Here is a 15,931-nt window from a genome sequence, read left to right as displayed (position 1 = left end):
CCTATCTGCAGAGTGAGTAATCTAAAATGTTCTTAGCTGTGCCACACACAACTCAGATGACTAACACTAGGAAAAAGAAGTTTATGGTATATGTGTTCACTTCACCATTATTTATTTTTCCATTTAACTCAAGCTTCACACAGAAAGGAATTTTAGTCAGCATTAGACTCTTGTGTCCTTGTGTTTCAACTTGAAAAGATCTGGAAAAGTTTTTAAGTCAAAATCTTTTCTGCTCATCACCTGCATTTCAAAGAAAATTCTAATAATTAAAAAAGCTTTCCAAATATTTTTTCATTTTCTCCTGAATATATTTCCCAAGTCTTATTAGAAATTGAGCTTAAAATTTATCTGACATTTTAGATCCTCCTGAACAGCACTGTCCTAATCATATCACAAAACAGCACAGACAACCACTTAAATCTTTCCATTAGGGTTTTTTTTAATAGATGTTTAATATCAACGCTTTCAGCCAAAAGAATAGGTAAAACAAATCAAAATTCGAATCAGCATAAATGTTGACCAAGAAGTACCAATTGCAATTAAGAGTTTCTTACACAAATAAACAATACAAATCCAACAGTCTTCTCTCTCTTTCCCTCTCTCTCAAAACACTCTGCAAAACAGAACAGAAACCCGGCAGTACACGACGCTTATGCTCTACCACAAACTCAAGCAAGTTGCGTTATAGCACCACTAGGTAGCTAACATAATGAAAAACAACACTTAGGCTTAAGGGAGAATACAAAACAAGGGATGTCCGACAAAATTAAAGACAGCCTTCATTATATGAATAATTTTGTAAACACCAGGTATTTTAAAACACTGGCTCCTTATGTAGTGAATGTCTTCTCTGAAGAATGTTAACAATGAAGGTCTGAACAGCAGGCTTCAAAGTAAAAATGTAATCATGCAGTTTTCTCTCCTTCTCTGAACCTCTTTCATGTTATTACAGGCACTGCTGCCTGCCTGTTTCTACACTTCCTGTAGACTTCCTAGGACTATCAAAATATTATGTGCATATTTTTTCACTGTTCAACTAGGTATTAAAAAGTGTAATGCTGATAAGGCAGTGTTCCTGACTTAATTGTTTTATTGCTCAAGTGTCAATAAACGTAACAATGTCATTTCTCTGATGGTTTTCTACGATGAAGACAGAAGTAGGCACAATTACCAAGTAACAGAGGCTTTTTAAAAACTACCATTTCAATAAAATATTATGCCTGCAAAACCACTGAAATGCAAGTCATCTACTCCACCATGAATTAAAAACTTCCCTCACACCAGCAGTAATTAAGAAAACCTCATAGTAATAATCAAAGAATCATTTTAAATAACCACACTGCTTTCAAGTCACATCCTTAAAAAAGGACCTGATCCTGCTCACGCCTACTCATGTTACTAAACCTTGTTACCTACCTGAATAATCCTCCTGATTTTAAAAATTATGTAATTTGTAAATTCAAGTGTTTTGTGTTTTTTTTTTAAATGTACTACAAGTAGACTACAAATGCTTCATGTATCTGAAGCACCTCATCTTCCACGGTTGTACCTAAACTGGTTTCATGACACTTGACCCAGTCTGTTGGCTGTGTTAATCAACTACTAACCTTCCTGTCAAGGCAGAAAGGTTTCTAATCAACAAGAGAAATGAAGTACTGGAATAGCATTCCAACAGGCTGTCTTTGCTAGTCCACACTTCCTTTTTCAATGGAGCTTGAACTGTTTACTAATGGGACTATATGAAATGACCACCCAGAATAGCAAGGCACTGAATCCTGATACTGGAAATCTATGCAGCGCTTCACACTGCAATTGCAGGCACTTTGCATGTACGCTGGGTAAATTTTATAGCAGCAGAACCCAGTGCATGAGTTTGCAGAATCTACAGATAGAAACCAAGGAATAAATGGTTCCGCCAATGCTTTAATGTGTTTTTTAAAGTGTTCTCTAAAATTCACCATATATTTTAAAAATGATACCCACAAGTTGTAACCATTCTTAGAGTTTGGAAGCAAGCCAGATTTTTGGTCACGAAATAAAGCTTGTTTTCATTATGTTATGTCACCTGGAGAAAGCAAAGTATCTTTTATATTTATGGAATTGAATTTCACTGGTTTTAATGGGGTTGTTACATATATACACAATTAATAAACTAAAAGAACCTATTCCTTTTGAACACATATAAACAGAAGTAATTATTTTTACCAGATCCCAGTCTATGCTGCGGAAAAACGTATGAGACTTGATATCAGAAAATCCTGTCTGTGGCTGACAACCAAGCCTTTCTTTGGGATCCTGCGGAAAACACAGAAACTCTTATTACATACTCTTAAGCCAGTTACAGTCCATGTTTGTCAAAAGCCCACATACATGACTCCAGCATTCCCTATTACTACGCAAACTGCTGCTAAGATACACATATTATGGCTATCAAGGGATTTTTGTTCTTTTTTCTTTCTTTTAACAACGTTTGTTTGAAATTTCATTTTTAAATGATATTTTACAACTTCTTAAAATAAAAAGTCTAGATTTATTTAGTAATGTATAATTCATATCCTTCCTTTCTCCATTAAAAATGATAATGGTTCTACAGATTTCAATCAGCTTAATTAAATGAGTAGTACGTATTACAGAAAAGAGTTTATAAAGAAGCCTATAGTTATTTTTTTCCACTAGGTGCAGGCTTTTTAATCAAGTCTGTGCCGTGGAATTCCTTCAGTAAATTAGCAACTAAGAAGTGGGTTTTTTTAACATACAGGATACCAAGGTTTTATAGATTTTCTTAATAGTAAGCAGATTAACTTCTTAACTGTATTGCTTTCAACAGGAAGCTCTGACTTCCAGATCTTAGATGCTAAAAATAAGAGAATGTTATTTACCTTGTTTAAAAATCCTTTTAACACATGGGAAGCCTTGACAGAAAGAAACCTTGGAATCCGGATTGGCTTCTCAAGAATAACTGTTACAGGTTTAAAAACAGCAATATTGTTTTTTTGACAATTTATGACATTGACCATGATTTCAATACAAACACTGTATTATTTAAATATGTTACCATTTGGAAAATGGGAAGATACGGTAATTATTTAAAATAATGCAAACAAAAGGAGCTACAGTAATTCAAGGCACTGTTATACTGACATTTCAAGATTTCCTATAAGAAATATTAGCTTCATTATCTTTTTCTATTGTTTGTAGTATAAACAGGGAATAAAACTTTTTCAGTGTCCTCAGTATATGGAAAAGTGTGATTTTAAACAGTAAGTGATTTAATATCAGGCTCGTCAAGAAGACCATGGCAGATTCTGTTACATAATTGCAGTAACTAGTTTAAAGAATGATTCTGCATATTAGGGAGTAGGCAACTTTGCAATTCCCCAAACTGTTACAGAGTTTCTATTGTAATAAATATGGCAAGTATTACTACTTTTGTTTAGAAAAATTCATACATCACTATTCCTGAAGGGTAAAACTGAAAAAAAAAAGTTATATTAATTTCATCAGAAGTTAAAAAAAAAAAAAATTAAAAGTTATCTGGAGCAAAACTACAGGTTGATATGTTTCTGTCAACAAAGACCCTCCCATCCTCTCATGTAGCACTGAATTTTAAAATTCATTCTTGGCCTGTGGACTGCCTTCTAACGAAGATACCATTCCATACAATTTCCATCTGTTATTTCTGAACTGTGGACATTTTTAAAAAAACATTTTATTGTCTGAAGAAGGCTTCCTAATTCCAGACCATTTTATCTGAGTTCAACGAAATAAATTCCTGCAATAAAGAACTGGAAATATTGGGGCCCTTTATCTACAGTAGATCTACAGGCAGCTATGGGATAACAATGGAAAAGGAAAACCTAACTGTCCTACTGGAACTGCTAATTTTCATTATTTCTCCCCCAAGAAAGGAAGAAAAAAAAAAAATCAAAATAACTATACCTTGGAAGAGGTAATCTTCAGTGTTCATGTCTGGATTGTCAGTAATAATATCAAATGGAGACCTTCCTGCCATCATTTCAAACATCAACACACCAAGAGCCCACCAGTCCACACTGAACCCTGTAAATATTCAGAGCAGATTTTCAGCCAGGATTCCTTGAATTTAGGTGTTCTCTCTCATATAAATGAAGACTAATGGCTTGGTTCTACAAAGTACTGAAATTCTCTACTTTCACCGAAGCCACAGACATCATGACTTACACTATCATTGGATGAGACTTGAGAGAGTTTTCTGAATTGGGATTACAAAGGTAATCTGTATAGCAGTTTGTAGGTGTCTGCCAGACAGCAATGCTTCAGTGAAAATTCAGTGTAGTTAAGCTGAAAAATTTCAGATTTTTTTTTTTTTAAAAAGAAGTTGAACATTATAGTATATTATAACTAAATGACAGATTCAACCTATTGATCAGATCAGTTCACAAATAACAACACTGGTTAAAAAGACTATTATACCTTTGACTTCCGCATGAGCAATAACTTTTTGTTATAGCATTCTATAGGCTTGTCTGGAGGACAATTGTAGCTCAGGTGTCAAGTTCTTCAAGGAGTGGACTTGGTTTTGCTACAGTATCATTTAATAGTTATTTTTCAGGGAAAGTATGATTTAAAAGAAGCTGAAATGAGTGATTGCAAGAGAAAAACAAAAATAACCGTACCATTTCAGAAAAAATTAAACTGTACAATATCCATTCAGTTTTCTTAACACAGAATGGCACAAAAATGTGGAAATTAAAAACAATTGTATTTGAACCAACCTACAACTAGAACTTTGCTTTATTATTTATTATAACTACAAATTGTTTAGTCACAGCTTACCATATTCTTCTCCTCTGAGGATCTCTGGTGCAATATAATTTGGTGTCCCACAGAAAGTGCTTGTAGTGTCACCAGGGCCCAAACCTTCCTACATGCATAAATAATTTCATAAATTAAAAGCTGACCTCATTTTCTAGGAATTTCCCTTAATTAGACTTATAAAGCCAAGCTACTTAGGGAATCTAAAGACCTTCCTTTCAAAAAAGGCAATGCTAGAGCAAAATAAATACTCATCGTGCTCCAAGCTGGCTTATGACTTTACAGCTTATCTTCAGCAAATTAATTGATTAAAACTGAGTCACAACACATTTGTAACAACATTTTGCTTACTATATACAGATACATTCAAAAAAATTCAGATCAAAACCAATGTGCAAGTCCTTTTCAAATAGATGTTGGGAAAAAACTTCTATATTTAGGAATGAAGGAATCAAACTTTTACATAACTGCTGTATTCCAAGTGAAGCCCCACAGCCTGTGCACTTTGATAGTGGAGAAACATTCTAGTCCAGCGTTCTTAGAAATTGGTGCAATATCTATTCTATGGAGGGAATAAGACAAGCTTTCCTCATTATGTCACCATAACATGCCTTAGCCATGTTCTGAAACAAGCTAAATAAAAGTTAGTATTATACACTCAATTCTTGGACTTCTAAAAATCAACACAATGCCAGCTGCAATTTTGGCTTCAGAAACTTATTCTCACCAAGAAATAGACTGGATGCTAATCTCATTTCACATACTAGCCAGAAACAGTGTGGCAATAACAAGGAGACTTGAGGTCAAATCAACAGCTCTAAGGGGACAGCAGAATTCTTGTCAGATTACAACCACTTCAGTCATGTCTGGCATTCCAACTTCACACACACAAGTTTTAAATTTAGTATTTTTTATACTCGTATTTTCCATTGACCTTTTCTTGCTTTCCTCTGCATCACGTTAAGTACATGCTACACTTTACCAGGTGCTTTGAAAGCAATGCTCTCTAAATTGCCTCTCAGTGCCAAAGATTGCAGCCTAAGAACGGAGATATTAGAGAGCCCCTGTTGGTTAATAATCCGTACAGTCCAGCCACAGAGAATGATGAATGCAATTCATATTCACAGGAGCACAGTTACTAAGAGGTGGAAAAGACCCTTTTAAAAACATACTTGTCTTAAAGATAAATTTTCTAACTTGGGTCACATAGGAAACTTAAAGAGGTAGAAGAAATGAACTTGGTCAACAGGCCAAACTTTGTGAAATACACAAAGAAAAAAATCACAAATGTGGTTCTATTCTTTGGTAGTCATTTTTCAGAATAAAGTTCCCATTCCACAACCAAATTCTGGGCTCAGTAACACTAGCATTAAGATAAGGGTAACTTTTCTCAGTTTTCTCTTAATGTTACTGGATGCAGTATTTGACTTCAAAGCATAATCAGAGAGATATACTACTGAATGACAAAGTGACAAAAGAAAGGTAAGAAAAAATCCTACCTTGCACATGCCATAATCTGTTAATTTGATATGACCCTCTGCATCTAAAAGAACATTGTCTAGTTTTAAATCTCTGTAGATTATGCCTCTTTCATGTAGGAAATTCAGAGCAATACAAATTTCAGCAGCATAAAACCTGAAATTAAAAAGGAAAAAAATTCATATTAGCATTAAGATTGTACAAAAGCTAGTGCAATTAGAAAAAAAAATCTCTTCTTAAAACATCAATTTACAGTCAGCTTCTCTATCAACAGTATACCAAAAAGAAGCTACACTTAATTCATAAGGACACCGATCTCATATTGTAAAACCATTCCTTAAATTAATATGGGAAATTATTTTTTTCATTCTACTAATTAAGAAAATACTTATTCTTTATCCTACAGATTTTTTCCCGAAAGTTCCAAGTGTGACATAGAAAATCTGTATTTTCAGCTTATTAAGAGTTATGATGAGGCTTTATGTAGTGCAAAGCCATGCAAAATAGATTTTTCGTCTCTCCTACCAACGCTGTATTAATTCAACATAAGACCAAAATAAGTAGAATAGTTACATCTTCTATCAACACATCAAAGAAGCGTTACCTAAATATGAAGCGATAAACAAAAGTAAATAGGAATAACTGTTACTACTTATCAAATGCTTGCTTTCTTTAAAAAAATACATACCCTTTAAAAAAATAAAATTAAATTTTTTCCCAGGGCCGTACATTCTAAATATAAGAATCAACCTTTTTTTTTTCTTTACTATGCATATTCTTTTATGGACTAAAGTTTGGAAAGCATTTCATACAACATTAAACAACTACAACACAAAAAACCCCACTATAATTGTGTTAGTAAAATACCTTGCATGTTCTTCAGGAAGTTTTCTTTGCCGTTGCATATGAAACATAAGATCTCCCCCATTTACATACTCTATGACAAGAAACAATCTGAAAGTATATAATACAATTAATGGATTCCAAGGAAACTCGAGAAGAAAAACTATTCTTATCCTTCCAATTTGAGCCATTTTCACTTCCACTCTTGAATTAGACTTGTAGATTTCTTATAGTTACAGAAACTATTTAAGAGAAAAAAAGAGAGTACTTATTTGATCCATATTATGTAGGATCACATCCTTTATTTAAATGCCAGACTAAATGTAACGGAGAGGCAGCTGCATACAACAGGCTACTATTTGGTGTGAAACCTGCAGAACTATTTAAACAGTACAGAAGACAACAGCATTTGCCTCATATAATGAGGTACTCAACTCAGTGATAGATGTAAAAAAAAAAAAACCTAAGCATATAATGATATATAGACGACTTTAAAAATTACTTAGAAATAATAGCAAAATCATGAAAGTATGCTAGAAGATGACACATGGCAAAAATGAAAGTTTATCCGAAAAAGGTAAAATCGTCATTCATTTGAAAAAGACATAATAATAACAACATAGTTACATAACTATCTCTTATTCAAAGATGTTGATTCTTTTGACTTTTATGGAACAAAATTCCACAGTATAAAATTCGCTCAGTGAGTGCACTACTTTGAATAACAACGTCTGATTGACTGAAAAAAAAAAGCCTGCCTGAAACAATGCTGATTATTTAAAATAAAGGTTTTAAGATTAAAAAATACTTCAAAAGATGCATCAATTTAAATTCAAACCTTTCTTATAAAATCTGACACAGATTTACCCTGATGTAATAATTATTAAACTGTTACTCTGCTTTACTAAATATTGTTCCTTTTTAATAGCCAAGCTGTAGCATCAAATCTGAGCTTTGTAGATGAAATGTAGTTTATGTATACCTAAGTCAACAAGGCAAAATCTGAAAATTCTCATTTGTATTTTTGATATAGTTTTGCCACTAAAAGGTCACCATCTTTTAAAAATTACATCATTAACAATAATTAATGAGTATCTGACAATATTACAGAGATCAATATGTTTTGTAGGATTTGTGATATTAATTAAATAGAACTATGAAGCTTGCTGTTTGTGCTGGTTCAGTTCCTGAAAAGCTCAAACAGATCTATTGAAAGCAAGATGACATAAGACTCACTTAGAGGAATGTAACCCAAATTTACTTTCTAAAAAAGTAAGTTTTATCTGAATAGCATATGACACAATAATCTTTCTTCCAATTAAAGTTACATGTTCTAGCGTATTATTAATATACACATACAAAATTATTTCCATTAAACCCTATGATCATCACTGACTCTTCCTGATACACTGTTAAGAAATATACTGTCATTGCTAGAAGAAAAAAAAATGTTGTTTTATTTGTATAGATAGACTGAGACTAAACAATTTGAGGACTGAAAGACTCAATTCACATATGTCCATTATTTATCAGAGATGAAAACTAAATTTGGTGAGTTAGCAGGACAGATAATGAAATCCCACCCTCCTTGACTTTGCCAAGACCTTTATCTGTAGAAAAACGTGAATTAAAAGAAAGTGTAATGGACCCACTTCTGTTACTCTCTACATGGCGTATTCACTAAATGCAAGCTCTGGGCACAGAAAGGCTGCAGCGTCAAGGCTTATTAGTTCCTCTGTAGAACAAGTTTTTGAAACAGTCTTCTCAAAACAAACAAGAGAAAAGTCATTAGGGGAAAGAAATATAGGTGGAATCAGCCATATAAAAAGACTTCTATTACAGTTTGCAGGAAAGGTTTCATCCTTGGGAAAATATGATCCAGGCAATGCTGCCAAGGTCAGAGAGACCTACAGGATAGAAACATGCTGAGTGAGAGTTTCTTATGAAGGTTGCGGCTGTCCCAGGAGGCAGTATTTCTTTATACACCTAATTTTCCATGAGTTGAAAACTCCTTTCCATATATTCACACACTGGAAAACATTCCATTTGGAAAACACATGCTCCAGTCTCTCAGACCATTCTAACTGGTAACAATTAAAGAAGATTTTTTTTCCTTTGAAAAGGATTCTTCATTTGAAACACCTGAAGTGTTGAAAGACTTAAAAGGTAAACCAGGAAAAATTACTGGACACAACCCAGCTTGCAAGTCTTTCAGTGGCCTCCCCACAAGAATATAAACACTAAACTGAAATTAAATAAACAATAAATAAAATAGGTAACAATGCCGTGAGTTTTTTATTACAGCATTTCTGGTATTTTTTGCTTCCAACTTTCCTTTCCTATTTAGAAGCTTCCAATGCTTTATCACCATTCAGAACCTGTGATGTAAAGTTGCTTGTGTCAAGTCATGTTCAAGCACGGAAGTGTGTGAATACTGGTAGTCCTCGCTGGTTTTAGAAGGATTTACTCAAACACCAACGGTTTTGCAGGATGGAAGTTTCAGATTGTTGCCATCCTCGGAAGACACTTATCTGGCAATTCTGGGCAAGCCCAAGGCACGTATTTTATTAGGATAATAAAACAAGCATCACTAGTATCTGAAACAATGTAAACAGCTACATTTAGCATCAGTTAGCATCTTTTTCGAGTACACATTTCTTTTATCTTAAAAACTCATTTAAAATTCTATTTAAGAGAAAGAACATGTTCCTTTGGAACTTCCCCCCCCCCACTAGTACACTTATACACAAACTGTTCTCATATTACAACTTGTTTTCTTTGGGCCAGTTAACACAATCTGACATTGATAAATTTATTCACTTGAAATCAGTTTCGTGCTTCTCTGTTCCTGTAATGAGGTCGTAATTGTGATTTTATAACATTACAGCTACAACCAATTGTGAATTCATGACATTATGGCTATATCCATGGCAAATGGCTAAAGTTATAAACAAAAAACTATAGTTTCACTGCAAGGAGAAGCTAGGCTGGAAAAACAGGACTCCTAAAGATGCAACAGGAATACAGAAAGCTTTGACAACATTCAGCATATTTTTTTTCTATTTCTGCTTCTCAACTATGTCAGCGTAACTACCAAAGTGGCATGCAAAGGATCTTTCTATTGCTGACTTCAGCCTTTTTCTTCTTTCCAATATTTATAAGAAACCTCATTCTCAATACTTCGCCCTGCCTGACCACCTGAATTTTTATATAAGATGGTCGATACTACCTAGTATTTGGTGAGAAGGTGTTTGTGAATGTTGGTTTAACTGTTTCACAACAGTTTGTCAGCTGTCTAAAGATTCCCCCCCCCTCGTCTGCAAGACAAATTTCTTTTGGTCAAATCCTTAGTCAGTCACCTTTGGAGATCATTCTTCCTCCCTGCTCCAAAAATCTCCCTAGTCCATGTACCTTCAAAACGCTCTTCATACAGCTTCTTTACTTCCTTTATCTTACCTATGTTTTCCCTGCTAGGAAAATGCTACTTCCTCTGACTATAACCATTAAGGGGTTGAAAGTTTGGGGGCTGAAGAAATGGTACAGTGCATGTCTTCGTATTTTAAAAATTGATAATACACATTGTAATGAACAAGCGATTATTCTTAAGGATAAATGACTAGATAATCCATGAAAACTTCTTAAAACTCTTTGCACTCTACACTGCATGCCATTCAAGTAAGCCAGATAGAATGACTTTTATCTTCTGATTATGATACATATGGCACTAGGCATTATAAAACTGTAACGGTAAACAGGTGCCTGTGAAAACAATAAAATCCCAATAAACCACAAAACCCCCACACATCCAAATTCCCCAGTGACATACATAAGCATGGGCATAAAAGTTGTCCTTGATTTTCTTCATATTCCAATTACAAAATAAGAAGCAACTAATCCACTTCAGATTCTGCACACAAGGACAAAAAACTAGTATTTCAAAGTAGCTAAGAGTTTATTAAGTACTTTTTCAAATGAAATCACATACTTCATCAATATGTGCTAAGGGCTCATAAGCCTCATATAGGTAAAAAATACTTCATACACATGTAGGTTTTTAAGTTGTTATTAAAAACTATTATTACTGAGCAGCCCAACTCTTAGGCTATTTTGAAGAACAGAGAACTACAGTGGCCCTCTGAGAACTGATTCGGCCTTCCTCAGTAGGATCAGGTATTATAAACTAATCTCTTACAAAGCTCTGTTTTACCCTGCTACTATCCTCCTATTCCTGAAGCCACACAGCCTGTGCTCAGGAAGACAGCTCACAGTTCCTCCTCATTCTCATTCATCTTCTCCCTTCAGATCTGGACCTGGAAGACCCTGCCTTTTTCTCCACGCCACGCTGGCTAAGCTACCCCACTAGAACTGGCTTTGTTGTAGTAGTGAATCCCTGACAATACTAACGCTTCCTTCCAAAAATTACTGACTGTGTGATGGCAGTGGTTATGGTTGCTTTATGAGAAGCAGTTAGTACAATGATCAAGATTTTCAAAACAAAATAATTTCAGATCTTTCTTACCGACTTGTTGTTTGAAAGCATGAATGTAAACCAACTAGGAATGGGTTACTGGATGCCTGTTCAAACACATGTTTCTCTGTCTGTACCCAATCAATATCCTGAAATAGAGTAATTGAACAATCAGAACTCCTGCTGGATAACCACTGTGGGTATTCCCAGAAAAGAAATTATGAACATCTATGCTCCCTTACATATACCGTCATTGTTACATATGTTCTTCAGAAAGACAAAACCCCCTACAATCTGGAGAAAGTTATAAAACATTTTAATTCAATTATATATTCAGAAGTTTCTTAACCATTTAGAAAGGTCTGCACAAAATTTAAGCCATTAAAAAATATCATATATCTGCAATATTTGATACACTGCTCATACCACTTCATAGAAATAAATTCAATTATCTTAGATAAATGATCCTAAGGCTGCTGAAGCAACTCATGCCAGTAACAGAAGCAATGTGAATCTCCAGTTTTATAAGGTTCAAATAAACTGAACTTCATTTTCTCATCTGAAACTCAAAATGAATTCAATGAAACTACCAAAACCTGATTAGTTTGTCCAACCAAAATCATTCTTAAAAGTATCACATACTACCTTTAATACTTCAACAGGGAGAAGTCCTGAATACCCAGTGCAATGCCATATAATAAAAACCTATCAAAATTTGAATGCTACTAGCATAGTACTGCAAAATTCAGATCTGTAATAACAAAACATTTAATCATTTTTCAAATAACCAGACAAAATTTAAACCTTACGGACAACTGATTTTAGCAGTAGATATTCACTCTTTATGCAATACACCAATCATGTTCCATCCTGCAAACACTCAGTACCCTGCCAACAAACTAGAAATATAATTGTTCTAAAAATTCTCCATTTCCAACCGATACTTCCAGCTTTCCAACCAATCTGGAGACAACAAAGACACATACTGAGAAACCAGGCCTTCCTGTCAAGAACAGTTAGTGAAACTGAAGTCTCAAAGGAAATCAAGAAGTGTCACCATCAAATTAAATAAATCTGTTATGTTTTGTGTTCAGACACTCCTGAAGATGTAACACCTTGGAAGGGTAAACCTGGATCCAAACATGAGCCAAGAATCCAATTTTGAATAAACAACAAACACGTCCACTTCTTTTTGTTTTTACTGAATGAGCTTCTCTTAAAGATTCTTTAAAGTAACCCCTTCATTATTGTACTTGTGTACTAGTACATTAGTATTATACTAGTGCACTACTGTTAAGAAGATTAAGCTTAGAAAAATTTAATAGCAAAAGCCCAGATATTTGATTTGCTTCAATCTCATTTAGAAAAGAATCTTTACTTCTCTCCAATATCAACCATTACCTGGAAAGCACTAGCTGATTTAAACATACTGACACTTGCTATGTAATTAATTTTGTTTCTCCATGAAACACTTCCTAGGTGAAATTTCCATTACTTGCAATATCTCACACATTCACAGAATTCAGTGAATTTCCTATCAATTCCCAGAATTTCATTATACAGCCTATCTTATAGAAAATAAAAACCAATTAGCTCAATCTTCTATGTAATTATCTATGAGAGCCACTATTCAAGAAAGACTTTTCTCATCTACCTCTGATTCTCAGGAGCAACTGCATAACTCATTAAATAATACTTTTCTTTAGCTTCTACCTTCTTGGAAAAACACGTTAAAAAGGAAAGAGCAAATAAACCACACAACAGTCTCATCTTCGGTCATAAAAACAAACATCAAATAAATGAGCAAGCCAAAGTATTTTAGAAGAACGTTACAACTTTACTCTTCTAACCCTAGCCTCTGGAATAATGACAAAAATGGCAGCCAGAGAAACTGATTGAAACTACCAACACAAACAGTACTTAAAACTATGTGTTTTGTTTTTTTGCCCAACATCCTACTTTCAAGAAATCCAGTCTTCCTAACAGCATAAAATTAATATAACGTCATCAGCTTAAAAATTGTATTCCATTTGACAAATTCACTTTCTATTGTAAGAACAGCTATATAAGAAATTCCCTATGAGATGAGACTGTCCATTTTTTAAAAAATTTTGTTTTATTAGAGTTTGGGATTCCACCCATAAGGATGACACAGTACTTCTTTACTCTTCAAATATTTGTGTCATACTTTATGTACCCCATCATACATACTGCCACTCCTGCGTGAGCATGTCATACTGCAGCATTCCAATAAAGCTGGTAGCCCAACAACACTTGTTATCATTCTGTCAGGTCTCTCAGCTGTTTTATCAGGGCTGTGGTCTGACCACGTGGATTCCAGTTACCCCATTACCCTGTTCCAATACTTAACACGGCAGGTTCCAGTCTAATGGCATTGTAGGTGGTTCAAATCTGCCTGCCTTGCTTGCTGTGATTGGTTCATCACATTTACAAAAAAAATAGAATGGATATAAAATCTATACCTTTCAAGAAGTGTGAATATTAAAGGAAAAAGATGAAGGGTTGGAGTTTTTTTCTTTTTCTCCCCCCCCCCCCCCCGTGCATTTGAGATCCTGTATTAAAAAAATTTCAACAGGATTTTGAAAATAACCGAGAAATGCAGCACTGAATTCTGTGGCAGACAGGATTTTTTTCACAGGCCAGTTAAACCATAGTGACCTCAAATGGTAGCAGCATGACTTTTTTAAACCCATGGAAAAAAATATTCCAGAGTACTGTGTCACTTGCACATAAGCTCTATAATCGTGACTGTAAGAACACAGTTTCAGCTCCTATTCTGAAATACAGACAATACTTTGCAGCTACATTCATTTGCCTTGGAAAACATCTTTGTTTTCTTTCAAAATTAACTGCCCAAATTCCACCCTATTTATCTCATCACCTACAGATTAGCACATCCAGGTTGGAATATTTTTCATGTGCATTCTAAGACTATTAATAAGTGTTAATTGTTATTAAAATAAGGGACATTTCTCAGATTTAATCTTGGAGCTTCATGCAGACAGTTGATGACAAATGAGTTCAAAAGTCAGTAAAACTTCTATTACAGAAATGTTGTCTAAAACCTTAGCTGCTTTCTTAGTTGAATGTTTTTTTGTGAAAGCATACTAAGTTTTTACAATATGTAACAGAATGCAATTAACACAGCCTTTTACCTCATCATCATGGACCAATTCTTTTTTCACTACTTTCATAGCATAAATTTGATCATTCTTTTTTAACCGAACTAAAAGAACTTTGGCATAACTTCCACGTCCGATAACTCTGATTAAATCAAAGTCCTGTAGTCCAAGCCCCTGAGAAATCTTAATTCCATCCATTCCATCAATGACTGGTTTGATATCCTGTATAAAAAGAAACAGATGCTAGAAACAGAAGACATTTTCATAACAAGTAACTATTAAAGCAAAGAGGTCTTTAACCACTGGACAGAATTTGCTGAGTTTGCTTGTCATTGTCATTGGCACACACAATGAATGGCTGATTATAACACATTTGTTTAGAAACGTTTGGTTGGTATTGGTTTTGCTCTTACTAAAAGTTACTGCGTTTTTCAAAGCAGTAGTTTGTTCAATGAATCATTTAAATATTCCCTACTGGAAAACAGAAGGTGATGCCTTGAGAAATGAGGTTTTATTCAAATTCTTGAACCGCAGGCCATGTAGAATTATCCTTTGCACAAAGTGAAGACCATCTTTCATATTCTGACAGATATTGTGGTACAAATTAATACAGGCTATCTAAAAAGAGGATGGATAAGGAAACAATGATTTGCTAATGAATATTATATAATGAATATACCCGTCTTGGCTTCAGTTTAGGCAACAGCTGTCTGTATCAAGTTCACTACAGTTTTAATGAAGATTTCTAATAGGTGCTGGGGAATATACAGAAGCAGATGCCAGTTTCTCAAATGTGAGAATTTGCAGGAAATATTCCACTATGAAGAATGTTATTTTAAAATTCATTATTTAAAAAGATAAATTTTATCTTGACTGTTTGCTGGAATTAGATGTGAATACGTGAGACTGAAGATCAAGCAGTTGAACTAGACAAATGCAACATGTACTTTGACGTTTCATGTTTTACCAATATATACAATGCTTTGACATACTTCCGTGGCCTATTTTTATCTGACCTCATACTACTGTACTTGTAGACAGATCAGCATTCTGCTGAACTATGGAAAGTATTTATATAAAGAATCTTGACCTAGGATTGACTGCTATTAGAAGAGATTGCTCTGAGCTTAAAGATTCTAGTCAACAAAGCTCCCAGAATGCCACTTCCTCTCTGTAGGATACCTTAAATTATTTTAGTAAAGCT

General features: G+C 34.2%; 1 protein-coding gene across 4 annotated transcripts in view; it reads right to left on the bottom strand.

The window, feature by feature from the left end:
- PRKCZ (protein kinase C zeta) overlaps nt 1-15,931 on the bottom strand; it is a 71,525-nt gene that overhangs the window by 14,013 nt on the left and 41,581 nt on the right. For all 4 annotated transcript variants that reach the window (XM_076356340.1, XM_076356341.1, XM_076356338.1 and 1 more), the window contains exons 10-17: nt 14,761-14,949; nt 11,636-11,733; nt 7,141-7,227; nt 6,294-6,429; nt 4,816-4,903; nt 3,940-4,059; nt 2,880-2,959; nt 2,206-2,295 (exon numbers count right to left, since the gene is read on the bottom strand). In XM_076356340.1, coding sequence (XP_076212455.1) covers nt 2,206-2,295; nt 2,880-2,959; nt 3,940-4,059; nt 4,816-4,903; nt 6,294-6,429; nt 7,141-7,227; nt 11,636-11,733; nt 14,761-14,949 — 888 coding nt within the window. The remainder of the gene's footprint in view (nt 1-2,205; nt 2,296-2,879; nt 2,960-3,939; nt 4,060-4,815; nt 4,904-6,293; nt 6,430-7,140; nt 7,228-11,635; nt 11,734-14,760; nt 14,950-15,931) is intronic.

The sequence above is a fragment of the Aptenodytes patagonicus genome, chromosome 19 (assembly GCF_965638725.1).
Source record: "Aptenodytes patagonicus chromosome 19, bAptPat1.pri.cur, whole genome shotgun sequence".
Classification (NCBI taxonomy): Eukaryota; Metazoa; Chordata; class Aves; order Sphenisciformes; family Spheniscidae; genus Aptenodytes; species Aptenodytes patagonicus.
The sequence above is the reverse complement of the archived record's forward strand: the minus strand, read 5'-3'. Positions and strand labels throughout refer to the sequence as shown.